The sequence below is a fragment of the Phocoena phocoena genome, chromosome 2 (genome assembly GCF_963924675.1).
Source record: "Phocoena phocoena chromosome 2, mPhoPho1.1, whole genome shotgun sequence".
In the NCBI taxonomy this organism is placed as follows: domain Eukaryota; kingdom Metazoa; phylum Chordata; class Mammalia; order Artiodactyla; family Phocoenidae; genus Phocoena; species Phocoena phocoena.
The window spans coordinates 125,260,352-125,285,238 of record NC_089220.1 but is presented as its reverse complement, the minus strand read 5'-3'; the positions used below and the strand labels follow the sequence as shown (position 1 = coordinate 125,285,238).

At 46.7% G+C, this 24,887-nt stretch overlaps 2 protein-coding genes across 3 annotated transcripts in view; both read left to right on the top strand.

Moving 5' to 3' along the window:
* Positions 1-14,038, top strand: part of ALDH1A3 (aldehyde dehydrogenase 1 family member A3) — a 34,433-nt gene extending 20,395 nt beyond the window's left edge. Inside the window, exons 9-13 of one of the 2 annotated variants that reach the window (XM_065872241.1) lie at positions 824-1,008; positions 5,609-5,773; positions 7,154-7,311; positions 8,087-8,161; positions 13,484-14,038. In XM_065872241.1, the coding sequence (XP_065728313.1) occupies positions 824-1,008; positions 5,609-5,773; positions 7,154-7,311; positions 8,087-8,161; positions 13,484-13,556 (656 nt within the window). In that variant the 3' untranslated portion in view covers positions 13,557-14,038. The remainder of the gene's footprint in view (positions 1-823; positions 1,009-5,608; positions 5,774-7,153; positions 7,312-8,086; positions 8,162-13,483) is intronic. The other variant, XM_065872242.1, reaches the window with a different exon arrangement.
* A 9,832-nt stretch (positions 14,039-23,870) lies between these two features.
* LRRK1 (leucine rich repeat kinase 1) overlaps positions 23,871-24,887 on the top strand; it is a 116,538-nt gene continuing 115,521 nt past the window's right edge. The window contains exon 1 of the mRNA XM_065871242.1: positions 23,871-23,970. Within this exon, the coding sequence (XP_065727314.1) occupies positions 23,871-23,970 (100 nt within the window). The remainder of the gene's footprint in view (positions 23,971-24,887) is intronic.

The following is a 24,887-nucleotide window of genomic DNA, read 5'->3' as shown; positions in this document are numbered from 1 at the left end:
TTTGCCTTAAAGAACAGCCTCCCCCACCTGCCCACTGGTGCCAGGAATTCCTTTCATGGAGTACAAAGCCTTCCACTCCACACTCAGATAAGTTTGGAATTGCAAATATCCCTGAGAAAAATGATCCTAGCACAATTTCTCGCCAAGGTGTAAATAACTGGTTTCAGTTCTACTCCTTGAAGCTGGCTTTCAATGGGAGAGGACTGGGTGAGGAAACAAGCCCCAAGGAAAGAAAGGGAGGCTGGGTGTGAAGGTGGACTGCTCATTTTTGCCTGGTTTGGTGCTCCCTGATGGAAGCATCATCAGTGTTGCTAGTGGTCTCTGGAGCCACACGGAACAGTACTGGGTATTGCCCCACTGTGACCCACATTTGGAGTTCCAAAGAGCCGGACTCCTGTTTTGCATTCTTGTGCCTCCATATCTGGGTGCCCCTTCTGCACCTCAGCGCACCCTCTTTCCCTCTCAATGAGGAAAACTACAGCTGAAACACAGGACTCCTGTCTGAGGGTTGGTTTGATAAGGGTCATGTGAGCAAGTGAGGTCATGGGCAAGTGAGGTGAGGATGTGACAAGTCTCTGTGCTCATTAGTGCAGTAAAGACACTAAGTCCTGCAGTCAGGGGACCTATTTAACCCCAAACTCCATGGATCGAAAAATCCCCTTTCCCATGCTCTCTGTTTGGGAAGTGCTGAGCAAAATTAATTTCTGAAACGTAGCCATCCCGGGGCCTGTTTTCTCATGTGGGCAATTAGAGTTGCAGCTGTCGCCAGTCCGGCCTTAACAACTTAATCGCTTCCTCTTCCCTCACCGCCCCCTCTCTCCAGTGGACTTGGCAGTGGAGTGCGCCCATCAGGGAGTGTTCTTCAACCAAGGCCAGTGCTGCACGGCCGCCTCCAGGGTATTTGTCGAGGAGCAGGTCTATGATGAGTTTGTCAGGCGGAGCGTGGAGTTCGCCAAGAAACGGCCCATTGGAGACCCCTTCGACATCAGGACCGAACAGGGGCCCCAGGTAACCTACTTACGTATCAGATCTTGAGGTGCACGTCTGGGGGCTGAACCAGGCAGGCCTCTGGCCCTGGCCCTGTACAGCTCTGGTGCTCTGTGACTCCAGGGGACTCCCTTACTCACTTGCCCAGCCACTTGAGGCTTTTGTTCAGACGCTGATCAACAGTTCAATCCCATCAGGTCTTGGTAGTGTTATGAAATGGGAGTGTACACACAGAGCTCTGCTCTTTGCAGCAGATAATGCTGAGCTCTAGGCCTTGGTGGAAGGGAGGCATTCCCGGTTCATAAGTCCATGTGACTGCACCCTCCAGCCAAAGGACCAACCCTTCTCTGAGCCACCAGGGTCCCCAGGAGAGAGCCTCAGGCAGAGGCTGTCTTGCCTGGCTGGGCTCTCTGCAGAAGCGAGTTGTAACCCTGGCTAAAATGCAGCAGAGTACAGATGGAGGCAGCAGCTGGAGCCAGAGGCCTCAGCCTGGAGGCCCTTGAGCCCATGTGCATTATAGGACAAAGTGACCATCAGAAACCAAAGAATCCCACTGGAAAGGGCTCGGAGAATGGGGATACATCTCCAGGCAGTAGGAACACATCTCTGGAGACCTGGTTTTTGAAGCTAATGACAGGATGAAAATGATCATAACCACGAGGTTTAATAACCTCTTTAAGAGGGCAGGTCCTGTATCACTTTCTTACTAAGTATGCAGTGCGGCAGATGGATAAATATTTAAAAGAGGGCAGCCTGACCATCCCATGCATTATTAAAATGGAGTTCAACAGCAGCCTACTTTGCTTGTAGCCAAAGTCCTGCTCCAGCCAGGAAATTTCAAATCACATGTCAGGACTCAGCCAATTTGTGTCTGTCCCGGGAGCTGGCTACTTACCCACTGCGTTGGCACCACGTGTTTCCACGGGAAGCCATGGATCTGAGGGCAAGTTTGGCTCTGTGATTTTGTGAAAGCCACAAGCTCCTTCCAAACCTCAGTTTCCTCATCTGGAAAATAGTGTAATTGATGAATATTATGAAAATTTCAAGGCACTTAATAAGTTTTTATTTTTTAAGGGGGGGCATTAAATGGCAGGCTCCCTGATCTAAGTGGCAGCAAATGTCTGTGCATGACTTCAAGCCACATCAATTAGGTCTTGCTTAACCATCTTGGCTGGGGATAAGGGAGGACCATGTGGAAAAGGTGTGTTTCTGGCTATAGTGCCCACCCCTGCCTTGCCCCATCCCACATGCTCTGTGGCTCTGGAGCCACGTGACCCTGGTGGAGAGAAACATCTCCACTTGTGGCCAGCACTCCGCATCCTGTCAGGCCTCAACCCCAAACCCAGCAGCCAGTGACACAAAGTTGTCCATCGGCCTTGGTTGGATTTCAGGTATGAATACAGACATGGCCACAAGTCATTATCAAATCTGCTGTGATTGTAAAGCTAACCCAGAATCCGTGGGAAATATGTGAGCTGATCCCATTCTAAGGAATCCCTTTTACCCCATCATTATTCATAAGTCTCTTTCCAAGGCTTCAGGCTTGACTTTTGAAGCCAGATATAGAAATCTCTTCCAAAACAGCACAGTGGTGTTGATTTCATCAGTGCTTTTGATGCTGCTGCTGAAAGTCCTTTTGAAAACTCACTTAAGCCATCTAACCTCAGCATATTATTTTAGGATGTTGTTGGGGTTTTTTTTCTGCCAAAGTGCTTTTTCATCTACGTTAATAAGGCTTTACTCCAAGAGGATTTACAGCTGTCTAAATAGTTCTGTCTGTCTCATGCCTGTAAAACAGCTAGCTGACCAGATAGGTGTCCACTGCAGGCAGCCAGAACACTCCAGAATTATTCAGGTTTGTTTGGCAACTGAGTAAAGATATGCACAGACTCACGCAGGCCACCTGGTGGGGGGCAGGGTCCTGCATCTTCTCTGTCCTCTCCTCTCCGGCAGAGCCACTCACAGCCTTGGCCGTCCGCAGGACCCTGTTTCTCCGTCTTTGGTGCTGTGCCCTGGTGCAGCCTTCACTTCCCAGCAGGTTCTTCTCTCGCACTGTGAGGCACCAGCTGACATTCATGGAGGATTATTAGATTTAAACAACACATTCACACGGACTTGCCAGGAAGAGTTGAGTCTGGACGGTAGAGTTTCCATGGGGCCCTCCGCTGGCTTCAGCACAGACAGTCTTGGAGGCAGAACATGGTCAGTGGCCGCTGAGGGTCTGTAGTTTGATGAAGCCCCACAAGCCTCTTGGTCTCCAAGGAGGAGGAGAGAGCAATCCTGGCACTTTTAACCCAAGTCTTGGTTAAGACTTCCCAGAGAGAAGTTGAGGGAACCTTGAGATATTATGAGATATGCTGCAGTTTGAGTTACTTTTTAGGTGGCCGTACTTACACATGCTCAAAACCCAAAAGATATATAAAGATCAGTAGTGAAAAAGCTTCCTTCATAGGCATGGTTTTTACCCTTCCGTCCATGGGTATCCTGTGTTCTTAGTTCTTAGAAGAAAATTCTCCAGAATTTCTGTATATACAAGCAAAATTGAGTATGTATACAAGAATGTAATATGAATTCTGGTTTCCCTTGTTTTTTACTCAAAATATCTATACACAGTACTGTTTTGCACCTTGATTTTTGTCCCCTAACAAGAAACTTGAAGAGCTTTCCATATCATACCAAACCATGGGAACCTGCCTTGTTCTTTTTTATATGTACATAGACTTTCACTGTATGAATCCAACAGAATTCAAGTAACACGTACTGATGAGTATGTGGGTGTGTGCGGTCACGCACGGTGCCACAGAGTATGTCATTCCACACATACACAAGGAAATCCACAGGACGGATTGCCCAAGTGGGACTGCTGAGTGAGAGCACATTTATGATTTCTACAAGCATTGCCAAATTACCTTCCAAAAACATGAACCAACTTACGTTCCTGCCAACCTTGTATGAGCTTGCCTGTTTCTCCAGCCTTACTAACAGAATATGTATGGAGCTTTGCCCATCTGATAGTTAAAAATGATATCTCATTTGTTTTTAATGTACATATATCTCTTATAATGAGTAAGGTAGAACATCTTATCATGTTTAAAGGCCATTTATATTTCCTTTTCTATCAACTGTGCAAGTGCTTTGCATATTTTTCTCTTGTACTGCTGATCATTTTTTTGTCACTTCTAAGAATTCTTTACATACTAGAGGGAATTCTTTACATACTAGCGCTATTTCTATGATATGACCTGTCAATTTTTTCCAGTTTGTTGTTTTGCCCTTTGACTTTGCTTATGCTGTTTTTGCCTTCTTTTTTTTTTTTTTACGTACTCAAATTTATTAATCTTTTCTTTTGGCTTCTGGATTTCAAGCCATAGAAAGGCCATCAGCACTCCAAACTTATGGAGGCATTCTCCCGCATGAGAGAATTTGAAAACTTTTTATGACGTCATCTTTCGTGATTAAGTCTTTGATCTACCTGGAATCTATCCTGGTACAAAGTGTGAGGTATGGATCCAACTTGGTGTTTTAACACTGGATCCACGTTTCATAAGATGACTGGTCAAGGGGCTTGCATGGTTTGTGCCCACCCCTTCCAAGAAAGCCAGCCTACTCCTCAGGGACAGACAGTCATCCAAATGCACCATTGGGTTTGCTTTTTTTTTATTCAGATTTGCTTAAATTAAACCACTTTTTTATCTGAAAGTCACAGCTACAGCAAACCTATCTAACAAAGCTGTCTCTCCCAGCCAGAGGGAGGGGATTTGCAACAGGGTCAGGGTCAAGAACAGGGTTCCCATGGATTTGGGAAGAGGGATCATTTTCGGTGGGAAGAGCACTTCCCCCCTTGAGTCTCCCAGAGAGGTGCCCTTTGCCAGCCGGTCGAATACAACATCCACAAGCTGGGTGTTAGGCTGGTGGTACAGGGTACACCCCAGCCCAGGAGACCCCTAAACAAGAAGCCCTTCTGATGAGCTGGCTCCCCATCAACCAGGAGTAGCCCCTCTACCTCACCTTGAGCCTCTACTCTGTGTCCAGGGGTGATGAGTAAGGTGGTCAGATTTACTTCTCACTTCTCTGCACTCTGGATGGAGAATTCCAGTAACTGTTGGTGCCCTAGGAGCAGGGTGCAGGGTGGCCAGTTAGAATACATGGCACCCCGTTCAAATAAACAGTGAATACATTTTTAGTGTAAGTGTTTCCCAAGTATTGTTTGGGGTATGCTTATACTTTAAAAATCATTCATTGCTTTTTAGGAATTCAAATTTAATTGGGCATCCTGTGGTTTTATTTGCTAAATCTGGCAACCCTAGAAGGATGCAAGAGTTAGAACAAAGAATTTGACTACTTCAGATCTTGTTTCACCCACAGATTTGTTAACAGCATGGAGGGTGTATGAATAAACCTACACCTGGAGAGGATGAGAAAAGCCCATCTCTCCCCTGCTCCAAAGAGCCCAGATTTGTGCATCGGAGGAATATTTGCATACAGGGAACATCTGGTCCATGAATTTTTTCTTGGCCAAAACATGATGGGTAGGACAGTGATCACATAGGAGGCCATTGGACACATAAGTTGGTAGTCACCTCCCAGAAGGAAGCCGGGCTTACCTCTCACTGTTTTACAGATTGACCAGAAGCAGTTCAACAAAATCCTCGATCTGATTGAGAGCGGAAAGAAGGAGGGAGCCAAGCTGGAATATGGGGGCTCGGCCATGGAAGACAGGGGGCTCTTCATCAAACCCACTGTCTTCTCAGAAGTTACCGACACCATGCGGATCGCCAAAGAGGAGGTACTGGGGCTGCAGGAAAAACCATGTCCCGTGGGGCCCTGTGCTGAGCTGGGGCCCAGGGGGCTGGGCCTTTCAAACCTGAGTCTTCTCCAGGGCCCAGGGATCCCAGAAATCTTTGTGAAGGGACTGTTTTCCTTTTTCCTGTGGCCTTTTCCCTCTCCTTAGGGGTCCTTTGGGAAGCTGTCCTGCTCTTGGGACCCCTGAGCCCTGTGTAGAGTTTGTCCTAGCCCCCAGTTCCACGCATTGCTCATCGTCTCTGGGGAACAACAATCCCTCTTCTGTCTTCTAACATGTCCTCAGGTTAGCCTAGGGTGGAGGGCCATTGCAACCTGTGCATTTTGTCAGGAATTGAGCCATGGATTCAGGGCCCAAAGCTGCCTTCAGTTCCCCCAGACCGAACTTAAATGACAAGTGTTCATTCCAAAAACATGTCCTGGCTAGAAGTCTCTTTGAAGTTTTCCATCATGGGCATCCTTAGAAATGGTGGAAATTAAGATGACCCCCAATAAGAGCATAATTCTAACTGTGTCTTTCAGTGCCACTGTTAAGCTAGTTACAACTGGTTCCCACCTGAGTCCCAGGTGCTTGGACCCCGGAATGTGGCCTTTTGGGGCACATGAAAGAGTGAATCACTGCCGAAGTCTTCCCGGTTCGAGCCTTTTATACACTTTCTCCTTGAGATTTTTATGCGTTACTAACTGTACCCTGATGGCATGAGACTCAGCTCTTTAAACCTCTCTATGACAAGCTCCGTGGGAACCAGGGCAGGTATTTCAGCAGGCTGACCCTGTCCTGCTGGGCTATGGTGCTGAACATTGAATCAGTTACAAGCTCCTTTCAAAATCACCTTTAAATATTCAGCCTGTAGCTCTTTCCTTTCCTTTGCTATGTTGTAGATGGTGAGGAGCACTGCCTTACTCCCTCCCCTGGGAGTTATTAGGGAAACATTTTAGGTCATCTTCATTGATAGAAAATGCAGCACCAAGAGACCAGGGCCTGCAGTCTGTGCCTGCAAACACCCTTCACAATAACTTGCCAAGAATGACTTCCAAGGTTTTGTCTTCAGTGCATCCCAGCATGCAGGGGCTCCTCCAAAGCTTGAAGCTGGGGCTTCTAGAAGCCCTGACCACATTGAGAGAGCTTCGACCCAACGTATTGTTTTGGTTGTTATTTTTTATTTTTGTTTAATTCAGTCTTTCCCTTGGGATTTCAACCATCACACAGCTAAAAAGATGTTTGGACTCTCTCCTTCAGTTATCCTCTTCGTGCGTGTGAGCACTGTGGGTGTTTGAAAAAAGCATAAACGAAGGAAGTGCCTGCTCAGGGCATACATGCTTCATTCCAGCAGCTTCTCACTGCCATTCTTCCAATTAATCATAGATTTTTGGGCCGGTGCAGCCAATACTGAAGTTCAAAAATATCGAAGAAGTGATAAAAAGAGCAAATAGCCTTGAATACGGACTAACAGCAGCTGTGTTCACAAAAAACCTCGACAAAGCACTGAAGCTGGCTTCCGCATTAGAGTCTGGAACTGTCTGGTGAGTAGAGCATGTGCTCGGCCCCCCTGAACTGCTGGCCAGCTGGCTTCCTTACCCTTCTGTTAACAAAGAGCTTTTAGTCGTACATTATGCGCCAAGCACTGTCTAAGCACTTTGCTCCATCCTCATGACCACCTTCTGAGAGGGGTACTGTTATCGCCCCCATTTCACAGATGAGGAAATCAAGAGACAGAGAGACTGTGTGACTTGCCCAGGGTCACACAGCTAGTATGTGGCAGAGCAGAGCTCAGGACAAACTGTCTAGCTCTGATGCCCATGCTCTTGACCACCGTGTTGGGCCACCCCTTATTTTTTATTCTAATTCTAAGAGCAGCACATGCTCTTGTGCAAAGTATGGATGAAAGTTCCTGTTTCACCAATAATTCTGCTGATTACACTATCCCCATTTTAAAGATAATATTAGAAGATAAATATGAATTGGAGGCCAAGAAGCAGGAGAACTTTGAGGTCAGGGCCTGTCTCATTTCAGAGCTAATTTTTATTCCCTTCGCCATAATTTTCCTCTCCCTTTTTCTCTCTTTGTCATTCCCTTTCTATCCCAGTGAGAAGCTTTATACTTCAGAATATTCAAATTTTAGTTTCTGGTGGTAAGAGCAAGAAGGCAGAGATCAAAAACACTGTTTTCATGATTAAAACCTTGACAAAAAGTCTCCTTTAGGTGACGCTCTACACCAAGTGCCTAGTACCTGCAACACCTGAGGTCCAGCTGGGTCCTCTCCTGGTGACCCTGAACTTCTCTTTATTCTCTCTCCAGGATCAACTGCTACAATGCGATCTACGCACAGGCTCCATTTGGTGGCTTTAAAATGTCAGGGAATGGCAGAGAACTGTAAGTGTTTCTGTCACTCCATGCCTGTCAGCAGGGCCGATAAAAGATACACTAGATGCGCAGTGTATGGTGAACGGTGGCCCACCCTCCAGTCCACTGAGCTCTCCCCTGTGCTGTGCTTTCCCCCTGGGCTGTGCCGTGTCCCCCATCTTCTCTCCCCTTCCTGCCCTTCCCTACCCTCATCCTCACGCCACCCCAGGACCGACCCCCAGCCTCAGCATATGTGTCCTCCCTAGCACCCATCCCATGTGGAGATGTTCAGTAGGTACTTGACCTAGGCTCACTGCAGGACAGGGCAGAGCTGGGAAGTGCACTTTCCACCAGACGCAGGATGTCATTACTCACTCAAACCCTGGCCCTCAGCAGGGAGGATGGGCTCTCTCCCAGGTCAGGCTGTGGCCCTTCTGCCCACAAGCAAGTTCCCAGGGACAGAGCGTGGGTGACTCTGGCTCCTCCTCAGTGCCTTTTCAGAGAGATACTGCAACATGCTGGGCCTCCGAGCCTCTGTCAAACCCACCGCACACTCCTTCATGGTGCCCTTCTGTCTTGCCCTTTGGGAGGCTGTGCTCCATAGACCTAGACTAATGGATGGATCTTCTGTGTCTGGCCCAAGATAAAAGGCCCAGGCCTAGAGCTAGATGGAGTGTTCTGGGGGTGGGCACGCTGTGGTTTCCAGCCAGATGCTGCCTTCTCTCCCACATCTTTCTTGGTGGTCGTTGGGGTTTTATTAGCCTTTGTGGACAAATAGCTTGTAGGATCAATCTTCCCAGGGAAACCATCTGTGACAACACACAGGGTCATTCCTGGAACATCTCAAAGGACTCCGAGCTCTTCCTCTTATTTAAACAGTTTGTATTATTTATATACAGATGCATCACTTCGTACTTATTTGTACATCTTCCAGTAGGAGCACTCAAATGCTTCCCCTTGGCTTGGGCCTTAGTGGGGCCTTTGGGCAGCTACCCTTCCAGATTCTTAATCAAGATGTATGAAGGAATGAACGGGGCTGGCTTCCATCCCTGAGCAAATGCTCTTGACCAGTCTCCAGGGAATTGAGGGCCCTTCCCCCTTCTCAGTCCTTCTTTCTCATTCATCCTGACTCATGGCAATACAGCAGAGCCATCTGAACATCTGAGTAGAGTGTGTCCATTTGTGTCCCCCTAATTCCTAAAATTGGTTTGCCCTTCCAGAACCTCAGTAAATTCTTGGCCTTGAAGACCCTTTACAGAAACCTTGTTCCCTCTGTTGAATGGCTTGTTTGTGTTGTGTTCTGTGAGCCTCTGTTCATTACCTCTTCACTCACCTGTCCACCAGGGACATGAGACCTGGGCTGGGATTACCTGCATCACCTCTAGGGCCCACCAGTAGCACTGGCCACAGCTGACATTTGCTGAGCACGGACTCTGCCGACCTCTGAGAGCCTTGCACATGTTAAGGCATGCCATCCTTACAACAGTCCCTGAGTCCATTCAGGCTGCTGGGACAGAATACAGTAGACTGGGTGGCTTAAACAACAAACATTTATTTCTCCACTTCTGGAGGTTCAATATCCAGGTGTCTGTTGAGGACCCTATCTTCCTGGTTCACAGGCAGCCGTGTTCTCTCTGTGTCCCCATGGAGTGGAAGGGAGGAAAGTGTTCTCTGGGGTCTCCTTTATAAGGACACTAATCTCATTCATGAGGGCTCCACCCTCTTGACCTAATCACCTCCTAGAGGCCTCACCTCCTAATTTCTTCACATTAAGGATTAGGGCTTCAACATTTGAATTTCAGGGGGACACACATGTTTAGTCTACTGCAGGTAGGTACTACTGCTACCCCTGTTTTTGGATGAGGAAACTCAGGGATGCCCAGAGAGGTCCTGTGCCTTACCCAGGTCACACTACCAGTAAGTGACAGAGTTGGGATTGAACTCTTAAACCCACCACACCACAGGGCCTTGCTCAGTAGGGGTCACCTCTGTGAGCCACCTGAGATGAAGCCAGCCAGGGTACACAGAGTCATTTGTCTCCTCGCTCTGCTGCTTCAACCAGTCAGGTTGTGACAGCTGGAGGACCCAGGACCCCACAAGGCCTTCCTCACAGAGGCCAGGCACAGCCTCCTCCCATAGCAAGAACTTCAGTCCCCAAAGCAGATGTCCTTGGATGCAAGAAGGGTGTGTGGGGCCCACCTGACTTCTAGGCAACTGACTCACACCCACTATTACTGCTTTTCTCACCTGTGTCTCCCTCCCCATCCCCGGTGGCACTGCCTGCCCGCTGCAGAACAGGGCAGGGGAGTATCCGCTGCACTCAGTCCGTGTGTCATCCTGCCGGTTAGCCAAAATTGGGACTTTTGTGGATGTCTGTTTTTTCGACCCTTGGCATATATTTTCCCAAAGCTTTTGATAAAGTACTTTAACATAATCCACAAGGAGACTGGAAACTGGCTTGAAAACCAATTTCCGTTTTCAGTTGTCTCTAATTAATGTCTTCACGTTGCAATGAGTTCCCCTTTTTTATGCTGGAGCACTATGCGGTGGATTCCATGGTTTTCCCCATCCCCGGCCACCTGGGTGGGGCTGGCTATCTGCCGCCCACCCACGGGCCCCTCTGGGATCTCTCCCTGTACAGGTCTTGGGATGAAGCCTGCAATTTCTCTTCCTCCTGGACACTTTTCTTAGTTCTTTGTTTTGCTTTGCAATATAGTAACAAAAAAAAATGCACACTGTAGAGACATGTGGGAAGTCAAGGTCTCCCTCCCCTGACCCTCAATCCCATTTGTTAGAGGTAACCACTGTCCCATCATCCATTTTATTCATTTTGTTCACTTGTTCATTTGTTCACTGGCATATATTTACTGAGCACCTTTGATGCCCCAGGCACATGCTAGGCTCTGAGCACACAGCAGTGAACTCTATAAACAGCAGTGCCAATGCCCCCAACATTCTGGTGAGGTCCAATGGAAGAAAGACTGAGCTTATGGATGAGTGAGCGCCAAGGCGGTCACAACTGGGTGAGAAACCATTTAGGAAGGGCCACAGGGGGTCAAATAAGAATGACAAGAACTTGAACTAGGGCAGTGACTGCAGGAATAAAAAGAATGAGGTGATTCGTGCACTTAATCTTACAGGAGTGATTTCATATTGGACTTACTAGTTATGTGCTAATTCAGCATGATTTTATCACTTGGTTTGCTTTTCTTTCTTTATGCAGTTGAGAAATCATTAACTGCGTTGAATTTTTACAGTACAATACGATGTGCTCATTTTGAAAGGTTATTGTACATTTTCTATACATATAATGGATGTAAACATGTATTTTTTTTCTGTTTTCAAATGACTTGGGAGGAAAATACTTTTTGCTCTTAAGAATGGGTTTTGGATATCCTAACCTTCTTTTTATTGGTGGTCTCCTGTGATGGACTTTTGAGTTATTTCCAAGGGGTTTTGCTGCTACAGACCATGCTGATGTTCTTCCTTGCGCATAAATCTTTATGCACTTATGGGGGATTGTTCTCAGAATAAATTCCCAAAATTGGGTAATCCAGCACATGAAAAATGGGCTCCCACTCTTGGTTTGCATTCCTTTAATTGTAAGGGGTTGAGCACCTTATTAACACTTATTGGTAATCTTTATTTTTCTTCTGCAAACTGACTATTCATGTCTTTTGTTGATTTTTCCATTTTTTTTTTAAATTGGTTCGTAAGAGCTTTTTGTGTATTAAGGAAAACAGCACTCTGTTTCTCACACAGTGTTGTAAATGTAATTTTTTTCTAGTTTATAATTTGCCTTTGGGTTTTTTTATGGAGTTTTCTGCTCTGCAAAAGTTGAATTTAGCATTCTGTATATGGCTTTTATATTTTGTTATGTTTAGAAAAAATTACAAAATAATTCACCCATTGTCATGTATCATTCCTGAACTTCGTTTTAGGACACTACCAAAGAACTCAATGACATATTAACAATAAAATAATAATATTACTTTCTACCATTTACTTTTTACCTAGCACATAGTAGGTAAATTTGCTCTATTTGAATCAACTCTAATCATTATAACTATAGGGAGGTGATGGTATTCCAATTTTACAGATGATGATATTGAGGCTCAGGGAAGGCAAAAACCTTGCCTTAACTGCATAGATCCAAGCCAGTAGTTATCCAGCTTGAGCTACCTCAGAATCCCATAGCTTGTGAATCCCCTGGCTGTTAAGGCACAGATTTCTGGGCCCCGCCCCTAGGTTCAGTAGGTGTATTAATTTCCTATTGCTGCTACAATAAATAACCACAAAATTAGTGGCTTAAACAACATTAATGTATTATCTCACGGTTCTGAAGGATAAAAATCTGACATGAGTCAGCTAATTAGCAATTTTAATTCCATCTGCAACCCTAATTCCCCTTTGTCATATAACCTAATATTTTCAAAGGTTCAGAGAATTAGGATGTGAACGCCTTGAGGGGGGCATTATTCTGCCTACCACAGTAGGTCTGGGGGACCTGAGTCTCTGCATTTCGAGCAAGTTCTGAGGTGAGGCTGGTGCTGCTGGTCTGGGGGCCACACTTTGAGAAGTTCTGGTCTACGGGATGAGATGGGATTCTGTCTCGAGTGTTTCTAGCTACAGAGCCTCCATGGCCACCTCTTTTCCTAAACAGGTGCACATTCTTATTTACATAATGGCAGAGGCTTGTAGAGGCTCTTGTAGAGGCTTTTAAATCGATCCAAAGCCACCTCTTGGTTCTGGGAAGGGGATCTGCCCTAAGGATGACTCATGATGCCTGAGATGGGTCACTGGGCTCTGCAAGACTTAAGGAAAGGATGTGTACCAGAAACACGGACTCAAAGGCTGCGGACTTCCTCATGTCCACTCTGCTAATGTCCGCGCCCCTTGCTGCTCCATACTGGCCTCACTCTTCTTACAGCTGGTCCCCAGCTCCAGGTCCTCTATGTCCCTGCCCAACATGGATGCTCTGGCCACATACCCGGTCAATAGCTTAGGGCCTCTGCCTCTTCTGTCTCTTCAAGCAGCTCCACCCAGGGATTTACCACTTTGTTTTAAATCCCCTTCATCCTTTGAAGGCAAACCCTTAGTCCTTCTGAATATTTCAGAAGCATCACACACACACAAAACTTGACATTTAACCTTCAGTTACATATCCAGGTACTTAAACTTACTAACGGTCTTACAGTCCTTAGACTCTATTAAGTCCTCACATTCTGGTCTTTGCACAGACTCCAGACTGCCCAACAGAGTACTACTAGCCTGTGAAGCATTAGAACTCGGTTCACACAGAATGGCTAAGTGCCTGCCCATGTTATATCTCCCTCTTTTCTGTGATCACAGAGGTGAATATGCGCTGGCTGAATACACAGAAGTGAAAACTGTCACCATCAAACTCGACGACAAGGACCCCTGAAGGAAAGGCAGGCTCCTTCCTCAAACATCTGACAGCTGAATGTGGCAGATCTAACTTGCTGAAGAGAAACCTACATTCTGACCTTCCTGGGATGCTTTCTTCTGGAGACTTTAAATCTACTGGATTTGAATGATTTTTATTTTCCTCTCACACTCCTGTTTTATTGACCAAAATGTTGTGTGTGAAATTGCAGTCCTGCTTGTGGATGGGACTAGTGGCCATTTCTGTTTTCCACTTTCCACCAGATCCCGGGGACAGTGAGGAGGCTCAGGGTGTTGTCAACAGGAAGTGGTATTTGAAGTATCGAGCAGTAGCTTAAAAATGCTTTGTTGGCTCTGACTCCAGTAAGAATTTGGAAAAACAAAATCCCTGCGTGTTCTGCAAACAGGGCTCTGTACCTGCGGGTTCCTCAGGGTTACCTGCCCACAGAACAAGCCCCTCCTACCATTCAGTGGGAAGGAATAGCAGTAAGTTTAAAAAAAGTTAAAAACAAGGTTGGGAGTATCAGATGTGGGGAGCCTTGGGGAAGCACGTACCATGGAAGGGTCCTGAAGGCCTTGGATGTGAATGGTCTTCAAGGACTGTATCTTGACATTGACAGTGGGACTCAGCTTAAAACCAATACTGCCTTTGGAATGTGACCAAATCAACAGCCCAAAGAGCTTATCTAATGCTATGTCATTGTCTACCTTAACCAAGGCACTTTCTTAGGCAGGAAATGTCGCTAGTGTCACCATCGCTGCTAAAGACCCAGTGCTCTAACACTACAACAGTATAGCAAATCCTAGGATCATTAAGTCCCACATTTTACAAATTAGAGCCATAATTTGCTTTTCCCAATTATGCATTTCTACCACTTGCCTATGTAGTTTTCCTTTTCTCCAGTTGGGGTATCAACACTTTAGTAAGACGTACACAACTGAAAAGACTACTGTTATAATACAGCCCTGGTTTTTCAAAGTCCTACTTTGATATTAATTAGTGATTGATTAACAAATAACATCTGGACTTCATGGAGGAACTGGGTCTGCTACTACAGTGGCCTGAGCACAGCAATAACAGGTTGTGAATTTTTCTTTTCCTCTTTGTGTATCCAAAGGATGTGCAATTCCAAGTTTTAACTTGGAAAACTGAAAGTGTTCCCATATAGCTTTAAAAACACAAAACCAAACTGAAATTGTGTTATTCAGATACTTTTACTATTACTAACTAGTACTTTTCTAACGGTGCTTATGTTTGAGAATTAAGTTATGTTTGAGAATTAAATTGGGGCGGCAGTAATAAAATGGAGGTCAGTGTCAAAACCAGTGTATGTATAGAGAAAGTCTTAGGTGAAGTGAGGTTATCATTGGAGGTCAGTGTCAAAACCAGTGTATGTATAGAGAAAGTCTTAGGTGAAGTGAGGTTATCATTCTTGTTGGAAATATGCACTATGCAATTCACCTTCTCTCAATCAGTTAACACATCACTTAGACTACCAGTCACTTGTTAAATCAGGATTTGACTTCATACACTGAATTTTCAGGATTTTATCTCAAGTAACTATAAACACTAACCTTGATAATAATACATTAGAGGGTTCTTATTCTTTCATTGTACAATAATGCCTTTAATATGAAATGCTACATTATTTATAATTGGTATAATGTATCTTTTTATAGTTGTAAGTAAACAGAGGTGATGTATTTAACCTTCTGTAATATACTGTATTTATCTATATAGTATTAGATTTTACTTCTGTTAAGGTTTACTCCTGTGGTATGGTTTAAAAAATCTACTGGCCTGGGAATTCTGACCCTAACTGCAGATTGTGTTCAACAGTGCAACAACTATAAAATAAAATCAGATATTTGAGAAAATTATGTTTTTTCATTTAAAGATCAGACCCCTTTTCATTCGGAGGCTGACCTTTTTCTTAGAACTTTGGTACAAAATGGCTTGGAATAAAGTGGTATCAATCACTTAAGGACAAAATTACATTTGCTCAATCCATCAAGTCCCACTCTTAGCTTGAGTGTGAAACTCACTTCTATGGTTTTGGGGGTGGACCAGGCAGCAAGCTTGGCCTCAGAGGCTCTGTATCTTAGTTGGTGAAGTTGAAGCTGTCATCTGAGCTGACTCAGTCCCTTTTTATCATAAAGTGATGAGGAGATGTGAGTGTGGGAAATGGTGGGGAAGATTGCACGGGGATTTAGGGAAGACACTGTATCCTGCAACTGTGTGCACAAGCATCCATTTTTGCCACTTTTTTCCACGAGGATCTCGGTGTCTGGGTTTAACTTACCTAAAGTTTCTAAGGCTTCAAACCAGTAAGCCTCAATCACCAAGTCATATGCTGACATTGAACTTGGATCGAGAACATTCCTGTACTTGGTTAGGTCCACCAAGTTCAACCATGCCTCTCGTGTTGAGAGTCCATATCATTTTGACCATGTAGAGGTAAAGCTCCACCCTTTCAGAGAAAATTTAAGGGAGGCTTGGATCAGATCCCTTTTAATATATGCACTTGTGTATGCTTTAATGCATTTAGAAACCTCCCATTTCCCAATCAAAATGTGAGCAGAAAATTCAAGGAAAATGGCATTACCTTCATTTGGTTTACCATGAAGTTTTACCATGAAGGTAACCACTCTGAGGACATATACTGGCTGTGGTGTGTGTACATGTGTGTGGGTACATGCCTGCCCTTGTGTGCCTGTCGGGATGGGGCACAGTAGGTTGGCACATTCTCTAAAAGTGGACCCTTTGGAATGCCCTAGCTTCTCCTGATGGTGGACCAAGCCCTTTTAATGTCCTTGCTCCTAGCATGTGGCTGACTTGAGCTTGAAGGTGGATAATTAGGGACATTTTTTAAGTGTCCAAGGAGAAATGTCTGAGGAAACAGAATACCCAGATGATGGGAGGTGACTAGAAGAACTGAGGGGTCAGTCAATCACTACACCTTCAGAAAGCAGAAAGGGCAGGTCAGGGAGGTAGCTTCCAACTAACCCCACCTTAGGAGGAGTCAATCCAACATGAGATGCTGGTCAGCAGGGGTCAAGAAGCAGAAAGAAATCTTAACTGACCTGTAGCAGTCACCTCATGCAAACCTGTAACACATGCCAATGGATAGAGTTAAATGCTGGGATACAACCAGCTCAAAACAGGCCACCCATGTGACAAGTGTCCTGGCTATTTTCTACAGTGGAGACATTTCCAAGCCGATTCCCAAGCTCATTTAAAAGGGGAATTGGGGCTTCCCTGGTGGCGCAGTGGTTGAGAGTCTGATGCAGGGGACACGGTTTCATGCCCCGGTCTAGGAAGATCCCACATGCCACGGAGCTGCTGGGCCCGTGAGCCATGGCTGCTGAGCCTGCACATCCGGAGCCTGTGCTCCACAACGGGAGAGGCCACAGCAGTGCGAGGCCTGCATATAGAAAAAAAAAAGGAAATTGCCCTGAGAAAACCATAATTCAAAAAAGTCATGTACCACAATGTTCATTGCAGCACTATTTATAATAGCCAGGACATGGAAGCAACCTAAGTGTCCATCAACAGATGAATGGATAAAGAAGATGTGGCACATATATACAATGGAATATTACTCAGCCATAAAAAGAAACAAAATTGAGTGATTTGTAGTGAGGTGGATGGACCTAGAGTCTGTCATACACTGTGAAGTAAGTCAGAAGGAGAAAAACAAACACCGTATGCTAACACATATATATGGAATCTAAGGGGAAAAAAATGGTTCTGAGGAACCTAGGGGCAGGACAGGAATAAAGACACAGACGTAGGAATGGACTTGAGGACACGGGGAGGGGACGGGTAAGCTGGGATGAAATGAGAGAGTGGCATGGACTTATATATACTACCAAATGTAAAATAGATAGCTAGTGGAAAGCAGCCGCATAGCACAGGGAGATCAGCTCTGTGCTTTGTGACCACCTAGAGGGGTGGGATAGGGAGGGTGGGAAGGAGACGCAAGAGGGAGGAAATATGGGGATATATGTATATGTACAGCTGATTCACTGTTATAAAACAGAAACTAACACATCATTGTAAAGCAATTATACTCCAATAAAGATGTTTAAATAAATAAATTAAATAAGAGGGAAATTGAATTGCCCCCATCCCCGTGGGCTATGTCAGCTCCCTGGTCGGCGCACTGGGCGTGCGCTTCCTCACGATATCGCTAGATGGCAGAGCCGCGCGCCTTGCAGGGGGCGCCTCACCGCCATCGCCGGGCTCACCCAGAACCGTGGACGCCACGCCCTGCAATTTATTAGGGACTTTTCGGTAGCAATCATACTGCCTCCTTTTGCATACTGGAATTAGAACCGCAGTGGTGAGGGCAGGATTGCAAAACTGCACCCACACTTTTGGAAGGGCGTCTGGTCTAGGAGAGCTGGAGGGGCAGCCTCTAGGGAGCAAAGCTAAGCTGCCCCGTGGCCCCCTCGGCAAACAGGGGCCCAAGGAGCTTGTCCAAGTGGTCACTGCCTGGATTATCTGCAAGGTCATAGGTGGAGGTGGGGGTGGGGGTGGGGCTGAAGCTGCCCGGCTTTTGTGAAATAGCAGTGGTGGCAATTTGTCTCTGTTCCTTGAGAATGTTCCAGTCATAACATTACATAGGAGGAGCCTGGGGTGCGGGTCCTGCCAGGGTGCAGAACCATCCGCTTTTTTCCAAGCAGGTTTCTCTCTCCCCGGTGGGCACGTGGAGCCGAATCCGATGCCTGCCTGCAAGCATGGACGTGCAATCTTTATGATCTGCGTTTGGATAATGGCCTCAATGGTGGTAACATACTTATATTAGGCTGAAACATAATAAATTGCCTACACTCCCTCATGTTTATCTACCACACCACCCACCAAAAAAAACCCAGACAATTTAAAATGATTCACCAGTGACATCTTTGTATATATCCATAATTAAAGGTTCCACCGTCCACCAAACTGGAATAGTTTGCAAACTATTAAAGCTTTAAAATTACATATTTCTAGTCTGCTCTATAAAGAGGTGTACACAAATGAAAATTCCCGTCTTTTTAATATTTACTGCCAGAATCTACGACCCACATATACTAGTCAGAAGTTCATCAGCGAATCTTGCTGCTGAGCGGAACAGAGGGGCAGGGAAAGCTGGGTTGAGCCGAAAACCAACCAATCTCACCGCTGCTCCTGCCCCGCGTGGAGAGCAGGGTACCCAAACTTGGAGGAGACCTCGCGCTAGAAGGTCTCCCGCGGGCCCTGTGGTCACCCGGGCGGGAGCAGTGAGTGTGATCACTCGGGGTTTACGGTGAGGGAAACTGAGGCTGGCGGCCGCAGGGACTCCTCGTGCCCATTGTGGGGCGGCCTCTCAGCGGCTGACCCTCGCCCCGCTCGCTCTTCGCGCCGCCCGCCGCCCGCCCTCCTCAGGATTGAGGAAGTGCGTCTGGCCCGGCCCGGCCCCGGCGCGCGGCCCGAGGCGCAGGGGCGGAGGGCAGAGGGGCTGCCCGGCCCCGATCCGCCGCTGTCCTCCCGGTCCGCGCGCAGCCCCGCGTCCCAGGCGCCCGCGGCCCTGCCCGCAGTCGCCTCAGGTAAGTGCTGACCCGGCCCGCGCCCCGTCGTGGACCCGCCACCTCCTGCTGCGACCCCGCGTGGAGCCCTGGGCCCTGCAGTCCAGGCCCGGGGCGCGGGGCGATCCTGGGCTCACGGCCTCGCCGCCTCCCGCCGCGCTCGCGGGGTGCCGGGTGTGTGGGCCCAGGCGGGGAACCCGAGGCCTCGCGGGACGGCACCGGGGCGGGGGGAGCAGACACCAAGCAACAAAAGGAAAATACACCAGGACGTCTACACATTTCCTCCACCTTGGGAGAAAACCCCTTGCTTCAAGTTGGAGCGGGCCGTGCGAGCGCGCGTGTGTGCGGGAGTGTGAGTCTGAGTGTGTGGGTGTCGGAGAGGCACTGCCCGGGAGGCTGTCTGCCGGCACGGCCTGGCAATGCAAGACGGCCGAGCGCCTTCGCCCTCTTCGGAAAGTCCGGTGCACGCTTCTCGCCCGAGGGTCCGGATAAAACCCGCCATCTCCTTGGTGGTCTCTGCGGCCGACCTTCCAAGGCGGGGGCGCAGATGAGCGCGGTCGGGGGTGGGGGAAGGCTGGGGTCGGAGGGAGATAGTAACGGCGGAGTATAGGGATCTCTGCGGTCGGTCCACCCTGCTCCTTCACGTTCTGAGGCCATGAAGTTTTTCTCCCACAAGCACATCCCCCTGCAAGGATCAGAGAAGTATAAAAACAGGAGCGTGCAGTTTTGTTTTTAGCGAGCCTCTCACCAAATGCACTGTTTTGAGAGTTTGCTACTCACTCCCATTGTATTCAAATTCCTCGGGCATTAAAGGGGCAACTAGAATATACAAGATTTTGAAAAATGTTTAACATTCAACTCCTTTTGTTGTCTGACTTATCTTTGTTTATGTCCTGGAAGAATAAAAAATTAAGTTAAAAACGTACAAACCCCACACCTAATGTGTCCCTACAGGAGGTTTGGGGATCTGCCAAACCTCTCCCTCCCCCAGGCTTCCACACCTCAGGGAGTGGCCCGTAGTAAACGCAGATGCTCAGATAAAAAACGTGGGAGCTGTCTTCCATCCCATTCCCTCGTCCCTTGAATTCAGTTGTTAGCAAGCCCTGTTGGGTCTACTTCTCACATATGTCCAGATCCATTCCCTTCCTTCTCACCACCCTGCCTAGTGCAAGGTACTAGCTTCTCTTTCCTGTACAATTGCAGTACTTCCCATCCCCCACCCCACCCCCATTCTCTGTTTGGCAGCCAGAGTAATTTATTTTTTGAAAAAAGGTAAATTAGAGAGTGTCTGTCCTCTGCTTGGAACCCTTCAATAGCTTCTTCTTGTGCTTGGCATGAAATCCAGAAGAACTCCTTCCCTGCATATCCCCCAATTGATCTGGCCTCTGCCATCTCAGACCACCTGGCCATTGCCCCACCCAGCCAGACAGCCACCTTCGCCAAACCCAGCCTCACTCTCACATCCCTCTCTCTATGTCCTTTGGGTTGCCACTGTCTGTGTTCCTACTTTATCTGTTTAATTACTCCTTTAACTTACCTGGAAGTCTCTACTGGCACTCCAGGTGTCAGAGACTCTTCCTATGTGCCTACCTTGCTCACTGTTTCATCTTTACTCCCAGAGTTGTCCAGGAGGCACCAAATGCATGCAGGTATAGAGACTGAGTGGTGAATGGACAGCCTTAACTTATTTGTGACTTTAGACTCATGAAGGGCTTCTGTTCTCATCTGGGATTGAGAACTACACATTTCTCTGGTTTGTAGCTCTGTAGTATTTTGATGTCCACAAATGCATTAAACACGTTTTGTAGGCAAACCAATATTGGTCAAGGGATGCCAATAGTGCAAAGACTATGCACCAACCAGCTCGACCAGTCTTTTCAAAAAAGAGCTGGATGATAAGAACATTTCTAACACATTTCATTTGCAAGTGTCTTCCAGCTCTTTGGCAGTGGCAGCCCTTTCCAAGCCTCCTGAAAAGACAACTGAGCAGGTTCAGGATGTTTCTTCCATGTCAGAAAGTTTACTTACTTAACTGTGTCCTCCCCACCAGCTGTAAGTTTCATGAACTCATGAAGCTCACTCCCTATGGAAAGGTCCCAATAAAAACATTTGTAGAAGGAATATCAGGTTCCTTTTTTTCTTTCCCATCAATGGTGAGGTTTTAAAAATTATTAAAATAATTACTATTGCAGGACACTTCCTGAAACCCTCTTTAGGATATATATACTATAATGTAAAGAAAACATGTAACTTGCAACCATTATTTGTTGCATTGATCGGAACCCAAAAGAAGCAGGAAGAAGCAAAGATCCTTTAGAGGGCAAAGATTGAGCAAAACTTGAGTTACTTCATCTTAAAACTTCTACCTTAGAGTCTAAGCCAAAATACAAATTATAACTGAAAAACTGTTCCAGTGGCAAAATCCTCCATTGGTAAAATGATTTTCAAAAGGAAACTGAAAATGAAAAGGGGAACAAAATGGCTGGGTGAAGGTTGGCCTAAAATATTCTTAAGATTTTTTTTTTAACTTAAAAACATATATGGTAAGACACTTCTGTTTTCAGAAGGAACATCTACTAGCATTTGGATTTTTTAGGTGTTGTTGGGTATAATTTGTAGCTGATATTGAGAGGCATTTGAAAGCAGATAACAACTGTGCGCCTTCGTTTCTGAATGTTGCTGTGTGATTTGGAGCCTTTATTTTAAAATGGAGATTCTGTTTTGCTACTTCTCCCTGTCCCCTCTCAAGTTGATTTTCCAGGTTTTGCAATTTACAAAGCTTTGATTGTCTCCTAAGTAGTGTCCAGATTGATCATTCCTTCCTTCCTTCTTGGACTTTTCAGGCTCCCAAACTTCAAACATGGATTTTCCCAAGTGTGGTTTCTCTAAACCTTTTGCTCTTTAGTTCGGAAAGGTGCAGGCTCACAAAGGGCAAGACCTCTGGTTCAGGGCTTTCCCAGCCCCACCTCCCCTTGCCTATAAGAGTACAGACCACCTGGGCCAGGGGCCTGATTTCCAGGCTCTAAGATGAGAAAGTTCCGGTGCTCTCACAGCCTTGTTCCGGAGCTTACTCAGTGCCCACCCTGTTCAGGGTACCTTCTAGAACCTGCTCACTGGGGAGACAGTGGGTCTGCCCTCCAGCATTGATTTTCTGAGCTTGTGTTTTTTGGGGTTTTTTTTTCTGTGTAGCATGTGGGGTCTTAGTTCCCCAACCAGGAATTGAACCCATGCCCCCTGCATTGGAAATGGGGAGTCTTAACCACTGGACCACCAGGGAAGTCCCCTTCTGAGCTTGTTAATCAGAGGGCAGGTGGGAGACCCTGCTGGCTTCCCAGTCCTCCCACTATTATTGCAAGTAAGAACCACCTCCAGTCCTGTTGTAGAAAGTATCTGCAGAAACTTGACCTTGCTGGAAATCTCACAGCAACTGGGAAAAGTTGCCTGGGTGCATGTCTGTTTTTAATAGATGATGTTGTCTTAGGCATCATTTACATGACCTTAATTTTCTTTTTGGACTACACTATCACCCTCTAATTCAGAGTTGTCTATCTCAGAGAACAGCTGCTAATTACACCATACTTTTTATGTCTGTACTATAGACTCCACATGAATGCTGGGAGAGACACATGCATTTCATATGGTCATCCCTTCCCATTGTGTGTTTCACCCTGGCCCCTGCCAAGTTGAGCCTGGATCTCACCCTCAAGGTGCTTCTGGTCATTTGATCAGCATAGCAGCCTGTGTCCTTGTGTCAGGGACCCAAGGTCAGTGGGAGCCCAGCATGTGAGAGCAGTGACTTGCCTCATCACAGTCTCCTTAGTCTTAGGAGATGTGTCTTAATCTAACTCAGAGTTTCTCTGGATAATTTTCGGCTGTGAGCGGCTGTCCTGTGTGCTGTAGGATGTTCAGCAGTGTTCCTGGCTGCTACCTGCTAAATGCCTTTAAGCACCCCCACCACCAGAGGTGACGACCAAAAATGCCTCCAGACATTGCCAAAGATCCCCTGGGGTGGTGGGGGCAGGTAGAATGTAGGAAGCCCCTTTCTGTTATCTCCCAGGGCTCAAACTGACTTGGGTTCATAACCGGTACCAGTGCCTTCCAGACCCTTCCTTTGAGATTGCTGCGTGCTTACCTCTTTGTCATTACGTGCCCACCTCTGGGCTTCCGGGAGAGTCTGTTCTGGGCAAAGGGAAGCCTTGTTTTGTGTATGTGTGTGTCTGCCCCACCCCAACTGGAGCATGAGCCCTGCAAGGAAGGAGCCTCATTTGGTTGTCTTGGTGTCACCGTGCCGGTGACTATGAATATGTGTAGATGGAGCAGTGATTGAGCCCTTTACCAGTAGGTGTTCTACAGTTGTTTGGAGTACCCGGACTCTTCTCAGGCAGATTGGAGAAGCTGGGCAGATTGGAGCCCAGCTGTGAGGTGGGGTGGGGGTGCTCTGTCTTTTCATTGCCACCATCTGACCGGGTGTGACTGGATAGATGGAATGTTAAGAGAAGTGTTGCAAAAAGGGGGAGGGGGAGCACCAATGCGTATTTACGTGACCTTATAAATAAGTATGTGCTTGGGTGCAGGAAGTGACTTGACAGTTAAGAAAAGCTTTCTGACTTGATGTTTTTTCACCACTAGGACGAGACAGCTTTCCACTCAGCCATGACGCTGTGTCTGTGACTTGGTCCACCCTGGACTATAAGCCATGACTTAGTCCACCCCTCAGGGAGCCGCGGCTGCTGTGACCACTGCGGGAACTGACTGGGGAGAGCGGCCACCTCGAGGCTTGATGGTTGGAATGTCTCGGCGACCACCCAGCATGTACTGGTGTGTGGGGCCAGAAGGGTCAGCCGTGTTTCCAGGACACGCCATGGAGACCCATAACAGCGGTAAGGGCAGGGCTGGCCAAGCCTGCTTTGCATGTTCTACGTACGAACAATGGGTTCTCAACCAAAGGATATAAATTGCCAATTATTTGATGAATTGTATGGTTTTTCAATATAAAATATATCATGGGATTCTCACTAAAATTCTAAACATTGAAGGAGCCATGGGGCAAAATTTATGTGGACTTAAGATTTATATGGATCTTAAGAATCAGGGCATCATTTCATGTTTGTTAAAAAGATTTTTTTTAATGGGGATTTGGTTTTGTGTTCTCACTATACAAATAATACGTTTATTAAAGAAAAATTGAAAAAAGAAAAAAGAAGTAGAAAGAGTAATCACCCAGAGTCCCACTGCCCTAAACACAGTTAATATCTAGGTATGTTGTCTTCTAGTCAGCTTCTCTGGGCTGCAGGGACTTTGTTTTAACTTATTTACTTATTATAGTATATATACTTCAGTATCCTACTTTTTTCCCCTAACTTTGTGTCAGTCACCTAGCTTGTGGGATCCAGGGAAATATCTTATTTGGGTGCACTGTGCAAAATGATTGACCTAATTCTTACTCTCCCACTGGATGTTTTGGGACATTTGTGTTGCTTCTAGTTTGTTTGTTTTTGCGGTACGCGAGCCTCTCACTGTTGTGGCCTCTCCCGTTGCGGAGCACAGGCTCCGGACACGCAGGCTCAATGGCCATGGCTCACGGGCCCAGCCTCTCTGCAGCATGTGAGATCTTCCTGGACTGGGGCACGAACCTGTGTCCCCTGCATCGGCAGGCGGACTCTCAACCACTGCACCACCAGGGAAGCCCTGTGTTGCTTCTAGTTGCTGACTCAGACCAAAATCATTCCATGCCCATCTTTTTATACATGGTTTTGAGATTATTTCCTTAAGATAGATTTACAGAAACAGGACTATT